The sequence below is a fragment of the Diadema setosum genome, chromosome 16 (genome assembly GCF_964275005.1).
Source record: "Diadema setosum chromosome 16, eeDiaSeto1, whole genome shotgun sequence".
Lineage (NCBI taxonomy): Eukaryota > Metazoa > Echinodermata > Echinoidea > Diadematoida > Diadematidae > Diadema > Diadema setosum.
Genome location: NC_092700.1, coordinates 33,952,082 through 33,980,080, shown reverse-complemented (window position 1 = coordinate 33,980,080; position 27,999 = coordinate 33,952,082). Strand labels below are relative to the sequence as shown.

Genomic DNA, 27,999 nt, shown 5'->3' with positions numbered 1-27,999 from the left:
TAGAGGGTTGGCTTATGCCAACTCAACAGTGCATACCACTTCAGGAGCCTTTCAAACAATTACAAATTCTAACCTATAAAAGTGGAAACTGCAGTGCAATTTACCTGACTACTAACATACACTGTACAGAGATCATCCAGACTTATGGAACACATCAAGTTTGATGATGTTTATTCTGCATATGCATTCATCTGAAACAGCTGACAACACATGCTCGTTTGATTACAATTTTTTTTCTGTTATCACAGAAATGCTGTAAACTAGCTTATAAGTTCAATCTAGAGCTAACACTAAACAAAATGATAATAATGATAATATAAATTTCAAACTACTAGAAAACCAAAAAGAAGCATTTGGAAAATCTGACTGATAACATGAAACTACATCACTGTAATGAACTGGTATTTAAAGAAGTCAACAAAGAAAATTTGCATAACAATAAACATGCTTCTACCAAACAGGCTTAATCTTCCTGCAATATTGGAATCTACTGATGTACAAATCTACATGTAAATGACTTATCATATTGTAGAAATGTTGCATTTGTGTGCTCAAGTCTCAAAAACCTGTCTCTATCACATAAAGGGAGAAAAAAAGAATTGAGAAATAATGACAGACAATAGAAGATATATCCTCATAATAATTTCATGCCATGGCATATAAGCTTGTCAGGCCTACTGTATGCGACAGAAAATCTATTAACTCAAGTGCAGATTAAATCGTCTCAATTTGTCTGTGATGTCAGAGGTAAAAGAGCTCAAGCTTCCATTTGACAGAGCGGAACAATGGCATGAGAAAATTTGCATGGCACCGTATTAGAAACTGATGACTCACACATCAATACCAGCATTAGGTCCTTTGAAGTCTGGAAGAGTAAAGGTCACTGAAACTCAAGTGGGGTTAAAATGCTATAATCTTGAAGATGCAGAGATGTACGGTCACATACAGTCTTGTACAACTCTTTGTAAAGTTCTAGAGAAATGACAATAGGGAGCTTTAGATTTGCGACACGGACGTTTAGACGACAATTGCATTGGCCGTTCTCCTCTCTCCCTGCAAAGTAGCTTTTGATAGATTACGTGAAGACGCAGCCTATAAAAAGTCTAAAAAATGGCGCTCCCATTGATCAGTAACTCTCTGCGTCGTAAATTGAGCAGATGCAGAAATGGCCCACAACTCGATGAGAAAACTCAGGCGATGCAAAATTGATTTTGAAAGCAACATTGCACATTCGTTGAACAGGGTTTTTTTTTTTCCTCTGAACATCTGCACTGTGAAAATCTAAAGCTCCCTTATATGTGACCCTGCACCTCAAAACAAACAAAAAGTCGCCAGACATGAATTTTTAGTTAAGACCATATTCTGAAAGAGCAGACTTTAAGCTTTAAAATGATGTATAACTCAAATCAAATGGACTCTCCTAACCTATCTAAATATTGGAAAGAAAGCACAAACTCAGGAAAAGTGTGAACTGAGAAAAGAGGCTCTGAAGTATACAGTGTCTATTCAAGCGCTTAATCTTTACCAATCTGTGCTGGCTGTGCGACGAATGGGACAAAAAACAGGAAGTAAACCACCAGAGTAACAACAATGAAGGGATTATCAGATTAAACTGAAATTAAGCATGCCTCATTAACACATTCTGTCTATAATTAATGCTAACTTTCAAAGCAGTAGCACTATCTTTTCAAAAGTTATTAGAGTTGAAAGTGAAGAGTGTGGACAAGGTTTTTCAGAAAAGAAAAAGGGATTCTACAGACACACCTAATCACACTTTTCTACCAAAAATGTTCGAGATAAACTGCTAAAAAAACACACTTTCCAGCCCGTTTTATGATCCCAAATTGTAGCATTATGTAAAAGAAGACCCGCTCTTTAAGAAAATATGAAAAAGTCAAGTTCGGCTAGGTTGACCCATTTCACTTATTTTCAGTCCTCACGCAAAATCAGTGTGTGCGACTTTATGTTCGTTTTGAGGTGCAAGGTCACATATGCAATGATCACAAAAGGATTTCATGTTGAAGGAATCAAAAGAATATTTAACTCCTTGCCTACAAAACATGGCAGCTCTCAGTAGATTTGATATCAATATATGGTACAACTGGTTTCTGAAAGTAATGGATTGATTATCAAACCTGCAGGTAACTTACAAGAAGTTTGCCAGGAGTAGGCACCTTTGCCCGCTGCTGCCCCGCCCACTGCCCCACCCTTGTCTGGGCTGGTAGTCTCTTTAGACAGGTGCGGGGTGCTGCGACTGAGGTGCGTGGTTTTCAGTGTAGGGGTGCTTCTTGACTGGGGATCTTTCGGACGCACCTTGGGCCCCGTGCGGGACAGCCCCGGGCTGGGTGTCTTGATCTTGGGTGCAACGGGATTCTCCTTGAACTAGAATTTCATAACACCATTTTCATCATTCCACGCACCATTGATAATGAAAGGATAAAAAATTTGGGGGTTTCATTATTTCTATTTTTATAATCAGATATTAGCTATTATTGTAGCATTCCACTGGTAAATTTAAGTCATTCCTCCCCCCCCCCCCCCCACCCCCAACAACACTGGGAGGAATTGCTCGAAACATTAAGCTCAAGTATAGACGAACAATGCAGGATTACAATACATGTTTTCCTGAATGCTACATGCATATTAAGCAAAAATACATTCATCTAACCATATTAAGCTTTTAAATGAAATTCTTCATTGAAAGTACCATATCTGGTCTTCAAACAACAATGGGCCAGTATACACATAATAATTGATTGATTGATTGATTGAAAAGGTCTTTATTAAAAATCAGAGTGGTGACCAAAGGTTAAATTGCACAGATGTACATCTCATCATACAAAATTACACATTGACACAGAATAACATAGAATAACATACCATAACATATCCAAATCATGCGTATCCTCTTTAACCCTATACTGTATTTTGTTCACTGATTGGCACATCACGGGAGTGCTTTCTAGGCCAAATGGCTCGGAGGTGTCTGGAAGTTAATTGTCAATGAACAGAGATTTCCTAATCCCTCTAATCCGCATTGTGTAACCATAGCCTTCCTGTTGGTCTGGAAGCACATTGCTAAACCCGAGTGGGCTTGCTAACTTTACCGTCAAGTTAGGTCAAGTTTGAAAGGATTGACAGAATGCTGATTTATGTAACCTGTTGAGGACGAGTCCCGAGTATACTCGCACAGGTGTCTATGGGAAATGCGTGTTGTAGCAAAATCAGTCCGTCCTCAACAGATTAAAAAAAAAGGTGGCAAGTTACAGCCAAGTAAAGGTTTAAAAAAGGTAGTACCCATAAAGAAGAGAGCTATATATCAGCCTGAAGCTTGCCTGACTTTCAAAATAAAATTTCATGTAAACTGGATATCAGGTACCAGAATCAAACTTCATCGATTGCAAACAGAGGGATGAAATAGCTCACAACTACTCTGTCCTCACACAAAACATACTATTCATAAATTTGAATAGATACATTATAAGTATGCCAGCCTTTTAACCCGCCTTACACAGAATAGGCACTCTACCTTTCAAATAACACATGTATGGAAGTGAAATGCAATATTGCAAAACGGTTGTGATGTAGCTCAGGGGACATTATGGTATCATCTGTCCAATTTTCATGTTTTAGCCCAGTATCATTTAAAAAAACAACTAATAATCAATACAAATAATAATAGAGCACCCCATCACAATATTTCCATGACACTACATGCTGCACAAGCTTAAATGATATGATGCATTATCGATACTCACAAAATCCAAATGATATGTGTATTGCTAGCAATCATACGCTGACTGGGAGAAGGGGAGAGTTACAATCATTTACTGCTGAGTCTCCTTACCTGTTTCTTTGCCTTTTCATCAAATTTTTGCAGTATTTTGATGAGGTAGGGGACTGGTTCTGCTGGCAAGTTGTGAACCAGTCTGCTCATTAAGTCCTGCAAACAATAATACAGACACAGAATAAAGATACAATGTACAAGTACCATACAAGAGCAGTTTGTTGTTGGTAAATAAGTAAATGAAATCTCTACACAGCATTTGCAATCGTTAACAGAAGGCAAACAAAACATCCACAATATTTATGAATGTGTGTGTGTGTGTGTGTGTGTGTCTCTCTCTCTCACATACACACACACACTCACGTAATCATTTTTGTGTGAATAGAATTCATGAGACTTAGTGCATGCAATACATTTTGCTACATATTCACAGGTACTTTCTTTGCGCCCAAACGCTTGACATGTTTTCATTCTATAAATAATGTAAAGCTACAGTACAGGTTACAATGTACGTTGTATGTGCATGTGCTCCTAAAAGGACCTGTATATGAGCTGGCCTGCCTTTATTCAGTACATCCACTGTTTAGATGTGCTCGTACTGTTGTAAAAATCCAAGAAGATTCCATTTGTATTTACCATATACCAAATATAGGCCTAATTGTAGTCTGAGAGGAGATTTTTGCATGTGTCAGCCTGACATCGGCGCTGAATTCTTCTCTCTTTCTCTCCTATAAAAGGATTAGATCTAAACTTTACACCCGTTTTGTGAGAAGGGTATCAACAATGTCAATAATCAACCAGTGCACTGGTGAACCGGTCTCCATCCCAGTAAATTTAAGTTTAATTTTATTTTATTTATCCAACACCCCCCTGAGCTGAAATACACAAGTAGGCCTATCTGGTCTAAGAATTCTTCAGTAGGCCTACATACAGAACATGTACATGTAACATGAGGTGTTATTATACACAGCACAGACAGTAAAATACGTCTAATTTTTCAACATCACTGTGCCAGTGTGTATAGGCAAGTGTGGGCTGCGCTGACCGGATGAACAACACCGATTATAAGGTGCGGGACCACACAACTCGAACTCGTTTGCCTAGTATACTAGAAATCTACACTTGTAGACGAGTGCAGTGTATTTCTACACGATATGAACACCATCTTACCTCAAATAATGCATTTATTCTGTGCTTCTCGATGTAACTCTGGACCTTCTGAGGAGTTGCCATCGTGATACGTTCCAAATCTCGGCCCTTTTCTGCGTCGAGGGTTGATGGAAATGCCACTGACCCACACAACGCTAGGATTTCTCGGCTCAGCTCAGCTCGATCATAATTATATAGCAGTGGGGGTGGGGCGCGGCCAGGGTGGGGGCACTGCTGTGGGGTGGGGTGGGTCAGTGGGCGGTATCCGTACGGCAACAGGCATGTGCATACAGGGAGGTTCCACCTCCCTGGTGCATACGTGCATTGGCAGAAGGCATAGCCATATAATAGTGCAATATGAATAGGCCTCAAAGAGATTTTCCCCAATGGGGAGGAGAAAAATCTCTTTGATAGGCCTACACAGCACATAATTATAAACACACAGCAACCGCGAGAGACCCAACCATCAGGGCTGCCAGGCCAGCTGTGTGAGAGGCAGGTGGGTTACAGACAGTAGGCCTACATTGATATTGAGCCTTAACCCCCCTCTCCCCACGCGCCACCCATCCCAAAACAAAAGAAAAAACTAAAACTGAAACTAAACAAAACAAAACAAAATACAACCCAACTCATCAGAACACAACCACGAAGTCAAAACAACCCCTACAATTTGATGGTTTGTCATCAGGGATCGACTAGTAACTTCTAAGGTCGGACGTAAATTTAGCGTGATCTACAAGTTTCTTATAAAATAATGTCCCTCTCTAACATCTTTCCAACAATTCGTGAAAAGTGACAGACTTAGTACATTGTTCCGAGAAGTGTAGGGTAGGCCTACTAACATGAACTTTTTAGCGTTTATAACGCACACTTATTGTATGTGTCATATAAAATATGCACTTATAGGCCCTAATGGTAATTCGCTTCGTGTTTTGCTTTACAGTTGTAGCTTACTGTCATGAAACATCCTTCAGAGCAATTCACAACTTTTTTCCCCCTTTGAAAGCCTGAAATGTATTTAATAATCGATCCATAGGCCAATCTCGTTGGGAAAGTGGGCGGACAAAATTGTATAGGATGTGCCTACTTCGTTTTGAAAACCACAGAAATGATCGTCGAAATTGGACACTGCTCCAGAATAAAGAGTGACTAGAAAAGGAGATCGCATTACTTTCTAGAATGACATCACCATTAACTCTGATTGGCCAATTGTTACGCGCCTCAATATTCTGCATGTTATAGGGTCGCGTGCCTGAAACAAGTGTCAGAAACTAAAATGTACTACATAAACATTCCTCATCCTTCCGTGTTGGTAGACATCTTGCCTAAACCCTCGTTGTACAGCAGGCGAAGATTGGCAGAGAAAATGGCGCATCCAATGCATCTGATTTTTATCAAGTTACTACTGTTCGCTGAAACTTATGGTGAGTGTGATCATAAAAGACTGTATATAGAGTTCAACAACCTTTAGCTCCAGTAACATTGTTTTTACGTTTCTCGTTGTGTTCATCGATTGATACTCGATAGATCAACGTGTGGCAAAAGTGAGCCAGAGAAAAAAGCTGTGTCAAGATTAAAAAGAAACACAAATTTGTGCATAACATTTGGTATTTTCCGTGAGAGCGTCATGATTTTTCGTCTAGACCTTAGGTATTTTCTCAATTAATGATCATTATCAATATTTATTTCTCTCCAGCTATCATGACAACAGCGTCAGTGAGGCTAGAGGTGCAAACGCCATTATTAGCAGATCGCCCAGTGAGAGCTGTTTGCACTGCCTCTGATGTCTTCGCTTCGACGGAAGTTACCTGGTACTTGAACGGCATCGAAATCACAAGTGGGAAAACTACAGCGATTGTGGACGCGACGGAAATCTGCTCGTATTGGAAAGGCTGCGTGCAGCTTAGCACGGCCGACATGTTTAAAATCTACACAAATACTCAATAATATTGATGAAAGAATTCATAAACACTGCACGAAAATACGGACTTGCATGATTATCTAATATAAAATCATCTTCAAAGCACTCTCATGAGGAAATGTAATGACAAAAATGAACGCTAAAATTTGTCACTAGTCATTTGCACTACATCCTAATCATCTAGATAAATTCAAGGTTTTTATTAGCACCTGCATTGCTGTTTTAAGCCAACACTTACAAGATACTTAAGTTCTACTTATTAAGAACCTTGGATTAATGAAATCCCATTTGTATACATCTGTAACTGAAGTTCATTGTTGCTATTAAAAGAAGGCGTGGTTGTCGAAAAAAATCAACTATACGAATATTTCGTCATTACTCAGCGTGCAGTATTTCCTTTTTCACTCAAGATTAAAACAAACTACACAGTTTGTTTAAATCTTGGATCAGGTAATTAGATGGATGATTTCAAAAGGAAGCTAGTTTGGTCAATAAGAGATTAATTTCGTTGCCCGAAATAAAAGGACGAAATTTGCGAATGTCATAACGTCCACCCTAGAGCAGCTGCACCGAGTACTGTCAAGGGGGCAAATGTGAGTTGTTCCTTCCTTATCAATCAAAACCGATACTGTGGAAAACAGCACTTATGGAAATGATTTTGTCGATGGAAAGCAGTCTTACAAAAACATAAAAGGCCATCCCGCAGTATCAAAAAAAAAAACCCAAAAATGAATAACAATAATCATAACAAGGTAGTAGCAGTGAAGCATACGTACTGCCAGTTGAGAAAGAACGTGATCAGATGATGGGGGCTATTTTGATTCTGTTAACACTTGACTTCCTCATTCTGCAAAGTCCTTACCGTAAGGGGATTGAATGAAATGTGAATTGAAAAGGAAAACGCAGTCTCAGCTTTCACTCGCGAACCTTTGTTTCTTGGTCTCAGTCATTGTTATATAGTTGTGTGTCACGGATATTTTTAATCGTGGAAAAGAAGAAAGTTTCATTCAAGCTTTGTCTGTTTCATTTACTCACAGACATTGAGACTTTTTAGAGTACTGCATGGTGTTAAAGGATGTACCGTTGTAAAGATTACCCCATTACATGCGCCATAATTTGGTCAGATCACTTGATTCACTTTATCGCGGGTGGTTCCCAAGTTGTGATGTGTTCTCTTATTCTTTTCTTTAAAGGGATAGTACAGTATTGGTGAAGATGAGAATTGGGCTTTTAACTTTTTGCGAGATACCAAGAAAACACTTATGATATAGTACAGAGCAAACCATTTTAAGAGGAATTCAAAGTTTATTTGATGAAAATCGGGTTTGGAATGACTGAAACATCCAAAAACAAAGTAAAACAAAGCGATCGTAATAAAGTGTGGGTCCCACACTTTATTAGAATCGCTCTTTTTTGGATATCTCAGCCATTTCAAAACCAATTTTCATCAAATAAACGTTGAATTCCTCATAGAATTGCATGCTCTTTCATATTTCATAAGAGGTTTCTCATTATCTCACAAAAAGAATGTGAGAAACCTGAAATTAGGTCTCAACCAAAACTGTACGATCCCTTTAATCTGTGCACGAGTCGTATATCTCATTTATGTTCTGATGTACACACTCATTGTCTTGAAAACAAAAAGAAATGACTGTATAAATAATATTTATTCAATGCAGAAAATTCCCAATAAACCATTTGAATTGAATTCGATTGAGTTGAAATCCATGTTATCAAACAGTGTAAATGCAAGTAACAGCACTGCTGGAAAGAACAGTGTCCCACATAGCAGTGTGAGAAACATAGTGTGAACACAGTGTGAAATCTAATCGTAGTGTTAAATTCCAGCGTTTAACACATTGTGAATCATCAGTTCACAGTGTGACACAGAACATTACCATTGTGAACACTCTGTGAAAACCAGACTTATATGACAGTCTTTGTGATTGTTTGCGATGGCATCACTTAACATTTACTCCTTTCTTTACGGTGACATCTTCAATAAATTTTTTCATCAAAGCTTGCTCGCGAAACCACTATAGGATTGTAAGACGCTATATTTACTGCAAAATATTGTGCCTTCCCGGTTGTGCCAGATTCTCGACTTAAAGAAAAACAAAGCACAGATACAGAATGTGCATTGAGTGAAAGCAGCAATATTAGTAGAAGACACCTGGAAAAGCTTTGGGGAAATCAGACAATCCGCCCTAAAATTTAGAATTTTCAAAGTTCTGGTGCCGCCATTGCTGGATAAAGGAGACTGATATACTTTACCATTTCATTATGAACAACAATGTGCAGAAGAAAAAAAAATCATGAAAGCATAATATTGTATTTTATTGACTTATACTGACAAATGCTATGAGTGATATTATTCAACTGCTTTCAGAAAGAGGTAAATCAAATCCTCTTTCGTGAAGCCAGGAAAATGAAAAGTATTAAATTTTCTTGTATATTTTCTTAAAAATTATTGTTGTATATCACATAATGACGTTATGAAGTGTAGTAGTCTCCTTATTGGCAACGAAACTTTCAAAACTTTGAATCGATTATCCGATTTTCAGATTAACAGTTAAGTGTATATTCAGGCCCTTTTTTTATATATTATATTACGTAAATCATATCCTTTATATTTTGGAAACAAATGGTAGTTTTGTCACAATTATGGTTTGCATTTTAGTATAGTTTGCTTTTTCTTTTACTTCTTAATCATAATTATGCATAACTTTCTAAATCATATAGGCATACCTCGGTTCCCTTATTTGGTACCATTAAATCACCTGGTCTTAACTTCTATCCGTTCTCCGTTTCTCATTCACAAACACTGATTATCCGGGGCTTACATCCAAACAATCTTGCTTTCATGTAGGTCTCATCACACTTCTTCTTGTACACAACCCCACTTTGATTTCGACCAGTTATCATTAACTGTGTTTATCATGTATGTATTTTTTTATATTGTTGACAAAGTAAAAAAAAAAAGAACTTGTGCTATTATTTTTTATGTATTATTGATAAACGAGAAGTATGATAAATAAAAATGAAAAAGAAAGAATGAAAAAAAATGAAAAAAAATTCTTAAGACTTTCACTGATGTGTTCTACTAATATTGTTGCTTTCACTAAATCTACGTTTATATCTTATTTGGGCTTTGGTTTCCTTATTACGCAATCTAAATGTAGAATTAGCTCTCATGTATTGTAAATCAGTCCAAGTTGTAGGCCCCATTCAACTTTATTTTCTGCCTCGCTAAAGTAAGACTGCCATTCGAATATTTATGACTTGCATACATCCCAGTATGGTGCGTTCGAGCAGGGAGATGACCTCCCTGGTTCGAGATCACCCATGATTTATTCTACAGTCATTATCCATGTGTGTGTGTGTGTGTGTGTGTGTGTGTGTGTGTGTGTGTGTGAATGATTGTATAAAGTGCGAAGTTTTGATGGTTCAGGTGGCCACGACCACAAGTGACCACGAGGACGGATTTGAGAGCAGGTGTAACAATGTTTCTGTTATAACGGAACAAAAAATGATTTATCTATATCTTATTCATTTTGTATGTTGGCGTGTGTTTGAATCGATCCGAACGTGTAAAGTGCGACTTGTCGGAGGTTCTGGTGAATATGAAGGTCGAGTTGAGATCCAGTGTAACAATGTCTGGGGTACAATGACCGACGATGGGTGGGACATTGTCGACGCTCAGGTGGCCTGCAGACAGCTAGGATTCGAATCCGCGTCCCACTTCTTTGGTGGAGCGCACTTCGGAGAGGGCACGGGCAAGATATGGCTGGACAGACCGCACTGCTTTGGGCACGAAACTTTCTTTGGGGACTGCGGTCACGCGGCCTGGGGAGCACTTCATAGCGACGACGATCATCATGAAGATGTAGGAGTGAGATGTACAGGAAGACGATGTGAGTTGTCTATTAAAAAAAAATAAAAATCTGTTTGTGTAACCATGGTAAAGTTAGGTTGTCTGTTTTGTTTCTGTCCTCGAAAAAGAAAACCCCCTATAAAGGCACACCAGCGAAATGACAAACAGGTTTTGCACGTCGTGATGTACAACCTGAACATGCTGAAAAAGAGTTTTCGCAAAGCTGTATAAGACACTTTTTTTTTAATTCTTTGTTCGAATTTCGTTCAATTTCCTATCACAAAATTTACGTTCACAAAAATAAAAAACATTATACAAAGAAAACTGCATTATACACAAACATTGTACAAAATAACATCAATCTTCCATTATATACAAAGACAAATGCAGTATACACAAACATTGTGCAAAATAATGACACTCTTACATTGTGACTCTTTTTTGTTTCAAACCAAAGAAAGGAAATCCGTTTTTTCTTTCTTAACACAGAATGCCCACCAAACGGGGACATGATGATAGTTTGCTCAAAGCAATTGGGCATATTCCCTTACTTGTTTCTTGAAAAAAAAAACAAAAAAACCCGAGGCCATTTGCGAGAACACACACACATACGCACACGCACACGCACACACACACACACCACACAGACACGCCAACATGCACATCAAAGGTAATCGGCCCGCAACACACACACACACACACACACACACACACACACACACACACGCACGCGCACACCATGGGCGTAAATCCCGGGGGGGATGGGGGGAATATATCCCCCCCACTTTTGAAGGAGGGGGGGGGGGATGGCCTGTACAAATATCCCCCCCTGAAATTCTCCCAAGAAAAAGATGTAGGAACAAAAAAAAAAAACAAACAAACAAAAAGAAATGTGTTGATATTGATTTCAGCAGGATGGATTATTGCATAGCCTATAATCTAGGCGGAGAATGCAGTTATTGTTTTTGTAATTTGCTGTTAAGCTAAACGTATGATGCAGCGAGATAATTGTCTTTGCCAAGCGATACATCTGATGCGGCGAGACTACGAACAGTGGGCGCATCTACCGCGTCCGCTAGGCGCCACGATCGGTGGCAGTTTTTTGTTGTTTTTTTCGTATAAGAAGACTGCCACCGATTAAAAAAATAATAACAAAACAACGACAAACAACTAGGATCATAGGCGGTGTATTCGCGCGCATCCACTGTTCGTAGTCTCGTCGCATCAGACCAGCTGCATCGCCACCTAGGTTATAGGCTACATACTGTAATGCATGAGCCGTGACGAGAACATATACTGCTGAGCAGTGCTAGCAGCGCTCGTGTACTTCTCTCGCACACCAATGCATGCAGTGGCGTATCTGGGGGGGGGGGGGGCAAGGGGGGCACGTGCCCCGGGCGCCACTCCTTGGGGGCACAAAAAAAAAAAAAAACAACGAAGAAGAAGAAGAAAAAAATAAAAAAAATAACAGAAGAAGAAGAAGAAGAAGAAGAAACTCGCCCGGAAGGGGGGGGGGGGGGGAGAATGGTGGGGGGGGGGGGGGGGGGGTGGGCAGAAAACCAAATCAAAGAAGATAAAAACAAAACATGATGATGACGCGGACAAAATGACAATTTTCATTGCGTTCACACAAGAATTCCATGTTCTGTAAACTGAAATACAAACATTTTCGGCTCGCTCGCTGCGCTCGCTCGCCAAAATTTATATAAAAAAAGAAGGTAAGAACAAAACGTGATGATGACGCGGACAAATTGACAATGTCTATTGTGTTCACACCTGTCATTTTATATTTAGCAGGCAAAATATTTCACGAAGCAGCGGCTGCAATTTCTTTCGTTCTGAAGCGATCGCCAATTGGTTTAAAAGAAGGCGCCAACGGTTTCGAACATACGGGGGGGGGGGCGGAAAAAAAAAATCAAACAAGATAAGAACAAAACGTAATGATGACGCGGAAATATACAATTTCGGCTCAATCGCTCGTACTAATTTAGAGTATTTTTTCCAAGTCCTCAGTTTGTTGGTATAAATCGTTATCTATAAGGCCGTCACTTTATCTTGATTAAAACTGTAAGATGTAATAAGCAAAAAATGACAAGAGTTCCATGTTTTGGAAGCTGAAATACGAAAATTTTCGGCTCGCCCGCTGCGCTCGCTCGCCAAAATTTATCAAAGAAAAAAAAAAAAGAGATAAGAACAAAACGTGATGATAATGCGGAAATAGGCCTATACAAATTTCGGCTCACTCGCGCGTACTAATTTAGGGTATCTTTTAAAGTCCTCAGCTTGTTGTTTAAATCGTTATCTATAAGGCCGTCACTATATCTTGATTAGAATTGTAAGATTTAATAGGCAAAAAATAAGAATTCCATTTTTGTAAGCTGTAATACAAAAATTTTCGGCTCGCTCGCTGCGCTCGCTCGGCAAAATCTATCGAAATTCATTACATTTAAATCACCCTCAAAATGACCCCTTTTAAGTTCTTGAAAAAGCATATCATATGGACTTTCTTTAAAGTCCCTACCGGGATGGGTTTGGGGTTGAACACTTTTTCAGAAATTAAGGGCGCAATTTTCTCGCTTGCCCGGGCGCCGTTTTCCCTAGATACGACACTGAATGCATGTAAAGCAATATCGACCGTAATGCATGCTTCGGATGTTGAACTACTATCGTAGCCACACTACCAGATGGCAACCAGCTGCATTCAACCAGGGAGGTGCTCTTCCCACCTCCTTGATGCAACACAGTCTGTAGGGCCATGGACGTAGGCGTGAACGAGTGCACCATGCCGAGCGCGATACGACTCACGTCGAGCTCCGCATGAGTTACCCAATTAAGATCTAGATAACAAACGAGTTCGTTAACAGCCTTATACGAGTTTCAGTCGTAGGAATTGCAACGCATTTACCCTCTCCATATTGGCTCATAATTTGCTCAGTTAGTATAATTCGTTTGCCTCCAGAAAAAAAAAAACAACAAAAGGAACGGGTGTCGATTCCCATATTTTGCCATAATTTATGCAAGTATACCTCCTTTAATCTAATGAACATTGCTTTAGATTAATGGTTCAGACCTATTAACCAAACGGCAGTTTTTGGACTGTAAAATGTCAAAATTTTCAAGCTCGCTCGCTCGCATTGAATCGTCATGCCATTCTCCTGATGTTGCTGCCGGGTAATTGCCAGCAGTTGCGCCCGGTGCGCCCCCCCCCCTTATTTTTTCAAAGCGAAAAAAAAAAAAAATATAGCTACAAACGGCAGTTTGGGGACTGTAAGATGTCAAAATTGTCAAGCTCGCTCGCATCAGGGAGGTGGGAAGAGAAACACCTCCCTGCTCGCATTTAATCGTTATGTCATTCTCCTGATGTTGCTGCCAGTAATTGCCAGCAGTTGCGCCCGGTGCGCCCCCACCCCCTTAATTTTTCAAAGCGAAAAAGATATAGCTATAAACGGCAGTTTTTGGACTGTGAAATGTCAAAATTTTCAAGCTCGCTCGCATTTAATCGTTAGGTCATTCTCCTGATGTTGCTGCCAGTAATTGTCAGCAGTTCCGCCCGGTGCGCCCCCCCCCCCCCCCGCTTAATTTCCTAAGCGAAAAAGTACAGCTACAAACGGCAGTTTTTGGATTGTAAAATGTCAAAATTTTCAGGCTCGCTCGCTTCGCTCGCTCGCACTTAATCGTCATGCCATTCTCCTGATGTTGCTGCCGGGTAATTACCAGCAGTTGCACTCGGTGCGCTCCCCCCCCCTTATTTTTCAAAGCGAAAAAGATATAGCTATAAACGGCAGTTTTTGGACTGTGAAATGTCAAAATTTTCAAGCTCGCTCGCATTTAATCGTTAGGTCATTCTCCTGATGTTGCTGCCAGTAATTGTCAGCAGTTCCGCCCGGTGCGCCCCCCCCCCCCCCCCGCTTAATTTCCTAAGCGAAAAATATAGCTACAAACTGCCGTTTTGGGACTGTACAATGTCAAAATTTTCAAGCTCAGCTTGCTTCGCTCGCTCGCATTTTAATCGCTATGCTATTCTCCTGATGTTGCTGCCGGGTAATTGCCAGCAGTTGCGCCCGGTGCCCCCACCCCCCCTTAATTTTCAAAGTGAAAAAAATGTAGCTACAAACGGCAGTTTTCGGACTGTAAAATGTCAAAATTTTCAAGCTCGCTCGCTTCGCTCGCTCGCATTTAATCGTTATGTCATTCTTCTGATGTTGCTGCCAGTATTAAATTGCCAGAAAATGCGCCCGGTGCGCCCCCTTAATTTCCAAAGCGGAAAAAAAAAGCTACAAACGGGCCGCTTTTGGACTGTACAATGTCAAAATTCATGATCGCGTTCATGGTCTTCAGTGTAAGAATTAAGACAAGCAGTTTCTCTAAATGATACCATTTTATAGGCAAAATTGTTCAATAATAATCTACATAAAATGTACTGCTACCTTAAACATGTTGGACTGTTTCAAGTCGATAGAACACGCAAAAAAGAAGAAAATGAATCAAATTGCACCATTTACAACATCAATATGCAAAAAGTTCTCACTGTGGGAGGGGGAAACCTCCCCCGTCGCTCGCATCGCTCCTTCGCATCTAATCGCTCCCCCTAACATCAAATCCTGGCTACGCCGGTGATAGGCCCCACTATTTAGGCCTTCACAGTGATGTCGCACAGGCGGAGCAAGAGCTGAAATACCACGATGTAGTCATTCAATTATCTATGAATATTTCTTTTTCTTACTTGTTTTTTATTGGAAAAAATCCCAAATTTCACCAAAAGTGTGCACCAGATCGCTGAATTTGAGGTCTGAAAATGCCAAATTTTCCTCGTGTGGGAGAGGGATACCCCCCTCCCACACCCTCCCCCCGCTAGGCCGCTCCGCTCCCTCACACAGATATTCAAACTCAAAGTCCCTCCCCTACCCCCATCATTAAAACGGAACGATGCCTCTGTGATGATTGCTTTACTGACTTAAATCAAGAAAATTGAAGATTACAATTTATTAATAGCTACAGGAAAATATCTACTACGTTATTCAAGAAATGGATATCCTTATTATCATTTTATTGAATTTATTTGGGTATTATTCAGGGCTGCGCTACGTTTTTGAAAGGGGGGGGGGGCAAAATCGCCTGTCAGTCAAGAAGAAAGAACATCAAAAGACAAGAGAAACAACAACAAAAAAGTCTTCATACTTTTAAGGTCTGACTGACAAGGAAAAAAAAACAAAAACAAGAACAAAAAGTCGTCATATTTTTGCTGCCACTTCCCTCCCACGTTGCACGGAAAAGAGTGGGACATTCCCTGTAAAGTGTGTGTGTGTGTGTGGGGGGGGGGGGCAAGCTTCCCCCCCCCCCCCCCCAGGGCTGCGCCGGTCCGGTTATGGGCTTGTAATCGTGGTGATGGTGACTATCGCCAGTCATCCCCCCCCCCACTCCTCAGTACGGATTTACGCCGTTGGCGCACACACATGCACACACACATACACACACACACTTTATTATGTACACACAATACATCTAAACGCTCGCTAAAGACCGCCATCTCATAACAATGATTTAGTCGAAAAGGCAGTGACAGCGGCAATGAGTTAGCCGTTTAAACTGACCCCAAAGTCCCCAAGGCCAAAGCCAGTATGCAAGCGATACTGGTATAACACCAACCATCTAAATATTAACAACGTCAATGTTCCCTTCATTTTTCCCCCTATTCAGCCCCGTCAGTAGCCGCAGCAAACAACAACATGAATGTGACGTACAAAAACTGCCACTCTCATAAGTACGATGTTCGAAGCGAGCTCTCCTTTTCGCCATCCTCGGTATACAATCAACAGCTTCTTAGATGCTCTGTCCACGGCGGTCATGCCGATAAGAAAATTGACGTGCAATGTAAGTTTCTATCGGCCCCTTAATGCCATACAGACTACTTTGGGATTTCAATGCTTGTTATGCAAGTTCCTGGTTTCCATTCGCAGATGAAGTTTTCTCAGTTCCAAATTGGGATTTGCTCTCATTTTCACAAAGTCGAAGGGGAAGAACTGTATTTATGGGGGAGAAAATTCAGCACTCCAGTGTACTCAAATTGGATCTCAAAGGACATTCACAACAATATAATCTTAAAGGGAAAATCCAGTCCAAATATAAGTTAGTCTGATAAAAAAAGGGTAAAATATTACGAGTTCAACGGTAAAATTTTGATCGAAATCGGATAAACAAAAGGAAGTTTTGACATTATGAAGTTTTGCTAATTTCTGAGGAAACAGTTCTTGAACGGTCAATATGAATATGTAAATGGCAATGTGATTCCCTCACAACTTGCCATATAGTTTGTACATAAAAGAGTTTTTTTTTTTTTTCAGTTTTTCATTCAAACGCAATTATGCCCAAGACTAAAATAAATTTTATTCTGATATATCTCACTGATCACTATTCTGAAGTTATCTAACCTGGAATAACATCATGTTTAAGACTTCAATGACAGCAACATTGAATTTTCGTCATTTTTTTTTTTTTTTTTTTTTGTACACGATCAATGGAAAATTGTGAGGTTGTGACATGGTCAGTTCAATCATTTGCATATTCATATCCACTGTACAAGAACTGTTTTGCAGAAATTAGCAAAACTTCAAAATTACATAACTTCCTTATTTTTCACCCGATTTCAGACAAATTTTTACCTTTGAACTCATTCTTATTAGACCAACTTATTTTGGGACTAGATTTCCCCTTTAAATAGGCGTAGTTTTTGGCACTATGGCATAGTGGATAGACTTGACTCCCAATGAGATGACCCGAGTCCAGTCCAGTGCACTCCGTCCTTGGACAAGATGTTTTACTCACCACGTCCCTCTCGACTCAGGTGTATAAATGGGTACCTGGCAACGCTATATAGGGTAATAATTGTAATGGCAGGGCCCTCTGGTAGAGCTGCAGTGGCAACACTGAAAAGGCAACCCTGCATGGATAAAGATTAATAATTTATTAATATTATAATTGTTATCATTATCATTATTATTATTATTAGTAGTAGTAGTAGTAGTAGTAGTAGTAGTAGTAGTATTAACACTACTACTACTACTACTACTACTACTACTACTACTATTACTACTACTACTACTACTACTACTACTACTATCATCATCACTACAAGTAAAGAAAAAAAAAGTTTTCATGAAACAGCGACATCTGTTATACGACTCAAATAAATTATAGGCTTTATTCTTTCTGTTTAAGTGAATTACCTCATGAAATTTCCGAAAACGAATCATAATATTGGCGTGTTACACTTGGTTATTACTCTGCTGATAACCACTGAACTTATGAATAGTTTTTATTAGGCAAAATAATGAGAAGCATTATGACGTGATGACATCGTTAATTGACTCAAACCAAAAGAACGTTCTCTGTCTGCAAAGTGACTTTGGTCTTTGGGCCAGATCCCTCTTCATGACATAATATCCTTATACGCCCCGCAGATGCTCCGCGTGAGGGCGTGATATCAATAGAATTTTCTGAGCTCGGCGACGACGCAGATCTGCAGAAAAGTCTTCTTATCTCATGCAGCGTGAACTCCAGCGACCAGCCCAATCCCCAGATCGACTCATACGTGATTGCCGTTGAAGGCGCTGTACTGACGTCATCACCGAGATCGGCAGCAATTCTTCCTCGGGTTCCAAACCGATGCGTAGATGTTAGCTGTTCTGGGACTAACGGCATTGGAACGACAACTACACACAGGACTTTTTGTCCACGAGGTATGCTGATAACGTAACACGCCCACAACCACACACACACACACACACACACACACACACACACACACACACACACACACACACACACACACACACACACATACTCGTATACACGTTCCCTTGTTCCTTACTGATATCATTCTCAAATCGCGCACTGGAATTAAAGCGAATGGGAAGTTGTGTTTTTTGGCGCATTTCTAGGACTTTTTTTTTTTGGGGGGGGGGGGGTAGAATAGTGTAATTAGGTATGCCTTAAAGTTCCCCTTTCGTTTCTTAAAAATCCTTTACTCGTTCGTCTTTCTCAACTCTTTCAACTTTTGAAAGGATCGTGCTACTGCTTTGAAAGTTGGTAATTATCATGAACAGAACGTGTTAGACATTTTAAAGAAGTAATCCGTTCATCATTGTTTCCATGTCGTTTTACATCCTTTTTTTTTTCACATTCATTACGCAGTTAGCATGCACCACTTAGTTTAAGCACTTGAATCTTGATTTATGCATGAAATTGTTGTGAAACAATAATAAATCAAGCAAACAAACCAACAAACTTGAATAGACTCTAAACGTCAAAACCCCTCTTCAGTTATAACTTTTCCAGAGTGTGTGCTTTCTTGCCATGATTTAGACAGGTTAGGAGCCAGGATCCAGTTGTACTGAGTTTAAAAAAAGTTGAAAACTTAGACGACGCGAGAAATAATTACAGTGGACTCCCGTTATAACGAAGTTTTCGGGATCCGCAGTTTTCTTTTATTTAGGTCTATATCGAAATTTCGTTATAACCTAACAAAAAACAATTAAAGACATAGAGCGGATAATAGTGCGGCCTATATTTCTCTTTTTTTTTTTTTGGTACTTCGTTATAGTTAGTGTTCGTAATAACGGGAGTGCACTGTAGATCGATTTCGATAAGCGATTTTGCGCATGCGCAGAACAGTCTTTTCCCCTTTGAAGGTCCGAGTCGCGAAAATCTTAAACTCCCTTATACTTGTTGCTTTAAAACAAATCTAGAAAGAACGAAACACCTGCCACGAGTATATATTTAGAAAAAATACAAATATTTCAGGTGAACCACCGGCATCCGGTATAATATCAGTCGAGATCGGAGAAGAGCTGCAGCAAGTAGACTCTACGATCAACATATCTGTTACCTGTCATGTGGATCCTTCTGACCAACCACATCCTCGTATCGTTGATTACGAAGTGAAGGCGGATGAACTGACGTTACAGGCGCCACGCGATCACCCTGTTGTTACGATAGAGGCACGACGAAACATGTGCACCAATATCACGTGCATAGGTAGAAACCAGTACGGCTCAACGTCATCATTCGCAAGCTATTGTCCAGGAGGTATAGTTAAAGTGTATCTGCACCCTGAAATTAATTTTTCTGACATTGTAGGTTGTTGTACTGGTAATATCCCTACCAAATATACGAGTGCAAAGTTACTCACATACAGAGATGTAGCAATATATAAAGAGAATCAGAGCAATCTCTAAAATGCCAAAAATTACATGCGCCTTGATCAAAGAGTAGTCGACTGCATTCGATTGCGTAGTTCGATAATTTTTGTACGATCAGTGTACTACGATAGTGCTCTCAAAACACACAAACGCACGCCAATGTTCACGACCGTAAGGTACGCAGCTAGGTTGATGCTGCCGCGCCACGCCACCGCGCCGGGCCACCAGGCGTGGCAGCATCAGTCGCGGCAGCATCAACTCATGCGGATGCATATCCGGCTCGAGAGAGAACCAGCGCGTGAGAGGCCGGTGCAACCGTGCGGCATTTATACTAGTTTATATTCCACATACTAGGAATCTTGCTATAGGATTGGTCAAGAGCTGATCACCTGATAAAGCGTGGTTTTGGGTTTTGCCAATGAGATTTTTCTCGGGAAAATCTCAGACTCTTTGGCCCGAATTCACAAAGGTGGTTTCTGCCGAAACTACCTTTGCGAATCGCAGGTTCAAACCATGCCGGTTTCAAATCTGAGGTTTGAAACCATGGTTTCGAGCGAAACCACCTTTGTGAATTCGGGCCTTTGGGTTTTGCCAGTGGGTTTTGCCCAGACGTCTAAATGGCGTCGATCTTCTTTGATTATTTAGGCCGAAAAGACGGCTGTAATGACGTCAAATTGACGTAATTCTGACCTGTCTCTAGTATAAGGGAATACGTCGCTAGGATGACGTGATAAACACCTCAAAAAGCAACGTAAATTTGACGTCATTTATGCCGTGTGTTAATATGACGTCATAAATATGTCCCGAATCGACGTGAATTTTACGTCTAGTAATACGTTAATTACATGACGTCATAAGTACGTCGCAAAACTGACGTAAACTTTGCATTATCAATTAGTCGCTAATACAATGTCATAAGTACGCTGCAAAGCGACGTGAATTTTACGGCAGTTATATGTTAATATTATGTTAATATGACGTAAAGAATACTTGCAAACTGAGCTAAATTTGACGTCCTTTGTACGTCGCTTTAATTTACGTCATAAATACGTCGCAAAACTAACGTAGATTTCACGTTATTACTATGTCGCTCAGATGACGTCAGGAATTCGTCACAAAACAGAGTAAATTTGTCGTTATTAAAACCTCTTTTACTTGACATGATAAATACGTCGCAAAGCAACATAGATCTTACGTCATTAATAAGTCGTTAAAATGACGTGAAAAATACATTTCAACACTGACGTAAATTTTACGTCTCCTGTACGTTGCTTATATTACGTCATAAATATGTCGCAAAACTAATGTAGATTTCACATTATTAATACGTCGCTCAAATGACGTCAGGAATTTGTCACAAAAAAGAGTAAATTTGACGTCATTAATACCTCTTTTACGTGACGTGATAAATGCGTCGCAAAGCAACATAGATCTTAAGTCATTACTCCGTCGTTAATATGACGTGAAAAATATATTGTAAAACTAAAGTAAACTTTACGTCATTATGAGGTTCTTAACATGACGTGATAAATACATTTCAAAAAGACATAAAAATCACATCATTTTCTGGTCATTTTATGACGTGCGACCAGTTTGACCAATTTCGACCAAATTAAGACGTCTTTTCGACGTCAGTCTGCTATGTGGGTTGATAGTACACAGTGCGACGAACTTTCACTTCAGTGCCGCGCGGTGCGCGCAGTAAATTCATTGTTTCGTCATCTACGCGCACACGTACGTAACCTAAGCCCTAAGGACACCTAAAGACAGCTAAAACGGTTTCAGATGTGGAATAAAATGGGAATTTATAGGACCCTAGATGTGGAATATAAGACAAATAATCAACTTCAGTTTCAGGCATAAGACAAACTATCACTTCCTCGGCGATCTGAATGTGTACGCTATCTTTCCTCAGCTGCGCTTCGGAAAGATAGCTACATCCAGATCGCCTCGGAACTCGGAAGTGATAGTTTGTCCCATCACCTTCACCAACTTTGATTATTTGCTTAATATAATAGCCTGCATGCAGTGGACCGGCCCAGCGTTTATGCACAGACTCCCGAAGTAAGTTGTAACTGTTAGTCCCGTAGTACTACCTAGTAACTGTGCACTCTCGAAATAAAATTGCAAGACGCTCCGACGATGGAAAGTATGATACTGAACACAGTCCTGGGCATAAGTTTTTATTCAGTGCGCTTGTAACATTATTTCAAACAGGGTGGCAGTATTCGAGACCCTGGCAAGGTGCAGGTACCTCACTTACTGTTAGACGTCTGATGTTTAGTAACTAACATTGTTAGAGTCTATACACAGCCCAGTCGCTGACAGCGTTTGGAGGACGGGGTTGGAGCGGGCATTATTTCAGATCGGGAAGAAATTTTGAACCTGTTCAAAATGCTATCGTTAGCGTCTTGCGTCATCATCATTGCGATAACCGCACTTATCATTACCGTTACATAATTTCGATGGTACATCATACCATGAATATTCCTTTAACATAACGGACAGGTAACTCTGTAAAATTTCTATCCATCATCCTTAACTGCTCCATAAAGTTTTAAAGCGAATTATGCTTGAAGGATAATATTTATGAAGCAAGCCATGTACTCCACAGATCCGCCAGCAGATAACATCACCGCCATCCAGTACGAATTCCAGAGAGAAGGAAACCAAACTTATAACATGACGATCACTTGCTATATCCATCCAAACGACCAACCATCACAACTCCCCGTCGATAGTTTTGCTATCGAGGTTGATGATGTCATCGTGTCGTCATCACGAGATCCTTCGGTAGTACTGACGTCACACTCGGACAAGTGCATGAACGTGATGTGTACAGGGAGCAACGAAATAGGTGTAACGACTGCAGCCGATATGTTTTGCCTAAGAGGTGATTTACAACATTCGAGAGCATTTTTTTTTCTTGCAGTCTTACTTGAAACAGAAACGAAGAACATTCATGATCATATTTCTATATCAACTGATGATCAAAGACGATAATCAGGTTGAAAATAAAGATAATATCATCATTGTCGCATTGACTATTTGAGTTCTTTTGTCTTTCTCTGTTACCTCCACTCTTCCTGTTCCTCTCTCCCTTTCTTCTTTTTTTTTTCTATTACAAGTATCCTCTTCCTCTCCCTATCCATCCCTTTCTCCCTTCCTCTTTGGTTTATCTGTCTCTCGAACTCCTTCTCTCAGATGTGTCTCATTTCTCTTTCCTCTCTCTTTCCTGTCTCATTCTCTTTAATTCTTACCTCCTACCCCTCCCCTGTCATTCACCTGCTCTTTCTCCATTGTGCAGATGATGTCCTAGATATCGAATTTGAGGAGTTGGTTGGTGAAGACTACCGGATCATCCTCACTGTATCTTGCCACATTGACGCGCGGTACCAGCCACGCCCACCAATCAATACCTTCTTCATCACAGCTAGTGATAGAGTCCAACTGTCTGCCTCAAACTCCTCTACAGTGACCTTTGACCCCTCTCCTGCCAGCTGCACAAACGTGACGTGTACAGGTCAAAATGAGTTCGGATCAACCGCCGCGTCACGAACCTTTTGTCCACAAGGTAAAGACCCAAGTCAAGAGAAGCATACATGTAGCTCAGATTGATGCTGTAACGCCACGTTCCATAGAATGTCTCTTTATGCAAAATGTGAAAGGGACATTCCAGACGATTTATGTGATTTAACATTCCTGTAGTAATCCACCTGCATAATATTATATCGATATTTACACCATGTATAGATTAGTGAAAATGTATTGTCGCCCCAATATTCTCATTTCCTGCTATGGGCCAATGATTCTATTTTCAACATATAATCCCGAATGATCCCGAATGAGGAATAAGCTTTCAAATCAGGCAAGGATTTCGGGTCTTTGATCCTGGGATTTGATCATTTTTTCACAATCCCTTCTTAAGTATTTCAGGAATCCAAAGAGTAAGAGATAAAGAGATAGAGAGAAAAATCACGCCTACGGTTTAACATAAATCTGTCGGCAAAAAATAATAATAATAATAACAATAATAAAGTACGCCCCCTGTTTTTATATTTCTCGGGCTGGATTTTGCCACTCAAATAGTACCTCTTTGCTGGATATAACTCACATGCGGTGGGGGTGTTACTTGCTAGAAATTATAGCAGATCAGGAAAAAAGTGCTTCTTACAATAACCACGAGTATGTACAATGTATTAAATGTGCTTCAATGATGCCAATATCTATCTCATGAAACCCATTAGGAAACACTTCCTACCAAAGTCTATTCTTTTAGCCAATTAACCTAGAAATGGATAATGTTTCCCTCTGATTGTTCCATCAGTTAGGTTCCTCCTTCAGAGTCTTTGACAGGTGTTACAATTTTGACAAGATTTTTCTTTGGCAGGGTAATTTCCACATCCCAAACTGTGATGGTAATTTTGTCTACCGTATAATAAATCGTTTCAATAATATTATGTCGTAGAGAGCTGGTTGTTGCTCTATTTCAAGCATGGTTTCATGTTTATTGGGTGTTTTTTTTTATATCAAAATCTCACAGGCAAGACAGATCTCTTTTGGCAGACAAAGGGATTTCTCACACGATTATCGACCACCACCACTTTGTGCATCCTCGTGATCATTCTCTCCGTGGTCCTTTCAATTCTGGCCTTCTTGGGGAAGAAACAAGGTTTTCGGTACTTCGTCTAGCGAAGTCAATTGAGTGAATCCAACGAGCATGAGTCAAATCCGCAATTCACCGCAAGCCAGTACACAGAGGAAAATCCAAAACTCAAAATGCGATCAGAGATTATTGTGTTTAAAGGAGAAATCCAATCCAGATATAAGTTATTCTGATAAAAAAGAGTAAAATCTTACAAGTTCAACTGTGAAAAATGGATGAAAAATAAGGAAGTTATGACATTTTGAAGTTTTGCTGATTTCTGCAAAATAGTTCTTGTACAGTGGATATGAATATGCAAATGAGTGAGCTAACTATGTCATAATCTCATAATTTTCCATTGAACCTGTACAAAAAAATGACGAAAATGCAATGTTTCAGTCATTGAAATCTGAAACATGATGTTATTCCTGATTTGATAACTTCAGAATAGTGAACAGTTGTCATGGTTGTGGATATACCAGGATTTGAGCCTCGAGCATAATTGCGTTTGAATGAAAAACTGGAAATGTCAACATTTTATGTACAAACTATAAATGCCAAGTTGTGAGGGTATGACATGCTTACTGTGTTATATGCATATCCATATCAACCTTTCAAGAACCGTTTCCTGAAAAAATGAGCGAATCTTCAAAATGTCATAACTCCTTTATTTTTCACCCGATTTTGATCAAACTTTTACCGTTGAACTCGAAATATTTAACTCTTTCTTATCAGACCAACTTATATTTGGACTGGATTCCCCCTTTAATAGACAAAGACCACTTGAAGTACATCATAGACCACTCCATTTGCACTAAGTTGTAGGTCAACGTGTCATTACTCAGAGATACCACTTAAATTACTTGCAAGCTCACAGATAGATTATGTTCTTGCCGAGTTTCTATCGTATCATCTATAATCATAACAACTTTGTATAAATTGCTCAAAAAGAGATAAGAATGCACTCTTTATGAAATAGCCCCCGATGTGGATAAAAGTACATGACGACCCTGTTTTACCCAGTGAATGTCAGGATTTTGGTGTGTCCCTACTGGGGCTTGGTAAACGATTGGTCATGATAAATCGGGAATTGTTATGATTATTACATAATTATGTTTTCTGGTACATAAAAAGACTATGACCGTAAAGTGTGACTTTCTTTAAAGAAGAAATTCACCAAAGAATAAATAAATTTCAAAAGAAAAGGAAAAAATTATTCCCTGCAGAACGATATAAAAATGACAGAAATCGCATAGGAAATAAGGAAGATATGACATTTTGAAATTTCACATTTTTTTCGGAAACATATCTTGACCAGTCCTTATGAATATTCAAATGAGCTAGTTGATGATATATCCTCACAATTTTTCATACATATGAAACTCGGAAACATATGAAATTCGGAAAAAAAAATTATCTTTAGCTGATACATGCATGACAAGTAGAAGCATGTCTACTTAATACCAAGATATATAAGAGTTAATATCTGTGTGTGTGTGTGTGTGTGTGTGTGTGTGTGTGTGTGTGTGTATGTGTGTGTGTGTTTAGTTTTATATCTACATCACAGCTGAAATATGATATTTTTGTCACTTATTATGCAATGAATAAACCGTTGACAAATGAGTTTCCCTTTTCATGCATGCAGCTTGAGCTAATGCATAGCATGGAAACAAAATTAATGTTGATTTCCTGCAGGCACACGTCCATTGGTATTTCAGTTTGGAACCTACATCTAAGCTGCTCTATCTGTTTTTACTTAATTGTTAAAATATTGCATGTAATTCAAACCAAACATGCCGACAATATTGTATACAGTACGTCAAACAGATATGCCCATCTTCTTTGTCTGTTTCCTTCTTTTTTTTAACCATGAACCATCAGATAATCGAAGCCTGCAGGTTCTTGCTATTGATCGTGGTAATAAGCAAAAAAAAAAAAAAAAAAAAAAAAAAAAAAAATATATATATATATATATATATATATATATATATTCCTTCTCTACTCCACCTCTCCAATTTTCCTTCTATTTCGTTCTCTTTCCCCGATTTCCCTCCCCCTCTCTTACTTTACTTGGCACCTATCTTCTTTAAACAAAATTAATCAGAGATTATCTGTTCTGATACTAGTTATGCCTTCCTTTTACGCAGAGACTACAGACCAGGAAACTAAGTGATCTTTGTGAGCTTAATATAATTATGGTCAATAAAGAGTTTCTTATCAACAAAATTTTTTATCATCCTGTTTGTACTTATGTGTTGGTTTCCCATACTGAAAGGGTAATAATTTACTCTTAATCATTAACATCTATTTACATCATCAATCTATTGGACAGCAGAGAAAACCTCCTGTTAATCCATTAGGGGAAAAAAACCACAACAACTTTCAGCAATGAAGCTGGTTTTGATTTCACCAATCGGTCTTAACCCGTTGCCTACGGGAACCTGATGGTCCCTGTGTTTATCCTGTGGGAAGCAGATAATCTTGTAAAGAACGGGTTAAGATATTTATTCTCTTGGTTGATAACCACGCGGAAACGCAAATAGGGAAGTAATCCTAAAATAACAATTCCTCTAATATTACTGCCATCAATCAAATACCATTCAGTGACTGACTGACTGGGGAAGCACAGGTTGCGTGTCACGAGACCGACACTCACGAGTTATACAGCCCACGAGTCATACAGCTCACGAGTCAGTCATACAGCCCATGAGTTTTACACTAGGTAAAAACAGCCTACGAGTTCGACAGGCAAAACACGGGGCTTAATGTGTCGGTCTCGTGGGCCTTGTTAGCTGAGTGTCGAACTCATGGGCTGTATGACTCGTGGGCTGTATGACTCATTGATCTGTTTTCAATATCGAACTCGTGGGCTTTTTGACTCGTTGGCGTCGTTCTTGTGGGATGACCCCGAAGCACATTGGGTGTTCGGCCATTTGGTAAGATCAAATGCCCCATAAAGTGTCATATAAGACAGGCAAGCATTATCCATTTCGAAGACCTTTTATATCACTAGACAAACTCGTGATCATACGCCATCATTTCTCAGTTGTCAGCTGCCCAATCAGTGGTCAGTGATGGACACCTATTGAAAAAAAAATGCCTATAAAACCTGTTGTTGGTTGCGTGAAACAGAGTAGTAATAAAGCACCTATATAAACTTCTAGTCAACTAGCTACGTGATTTTTTTAAATAAAAAATGCTTTTTTAAAATAATATAATATAGTATAGTATAGTATAATATAATATGATATAATATAATATAATATAATATAATATAATATAATATAATATAAATGAACATAATATGTCTATGTATGTATATGTATGTATATATATATATATATATATATATATATATATATATATATATAAAGTATTATATATAAAGTATTATGATACATGTATTTACAACTTATACTGAGCCAA

The 27,999-nt window shown here is 39.3% G+C and overlaps 1 protein-coding gene across 1 annotated transcript in view; it reads right to left on the bottom strand.

Annotated features, from left to right (window-relative positions):
- Positions 1-5,097, bottom strand: part of LOC140239425 (uncharacterized) — a 53,122-nt gene extending 48,025 nt beyond the window's left edge. The window contains exons 1-3 of the mRNA XM_072319263.1: positions 4,958-5,097; positions 3,848-3,943; positions 2,151-2,382 (exon numbers count right to left, since the gene is read on the bottom strand). Coding sequence (XP_072175364.1) covers positions 2,151-2,382; positions 3,848-3,943; positions 4,958-5,020 — 391 coding nt within the window. The 5' untranslated portion in view covers positions 5,021-5,097. The remainder of the gene's footprint in view (positions 1-2,150; positions 2,383-3,847; positions 3,944-4,957) is intronic.
- Between the last annotated feature and the right edge of the window lie 22,902 nt (positions 5,098-27,999).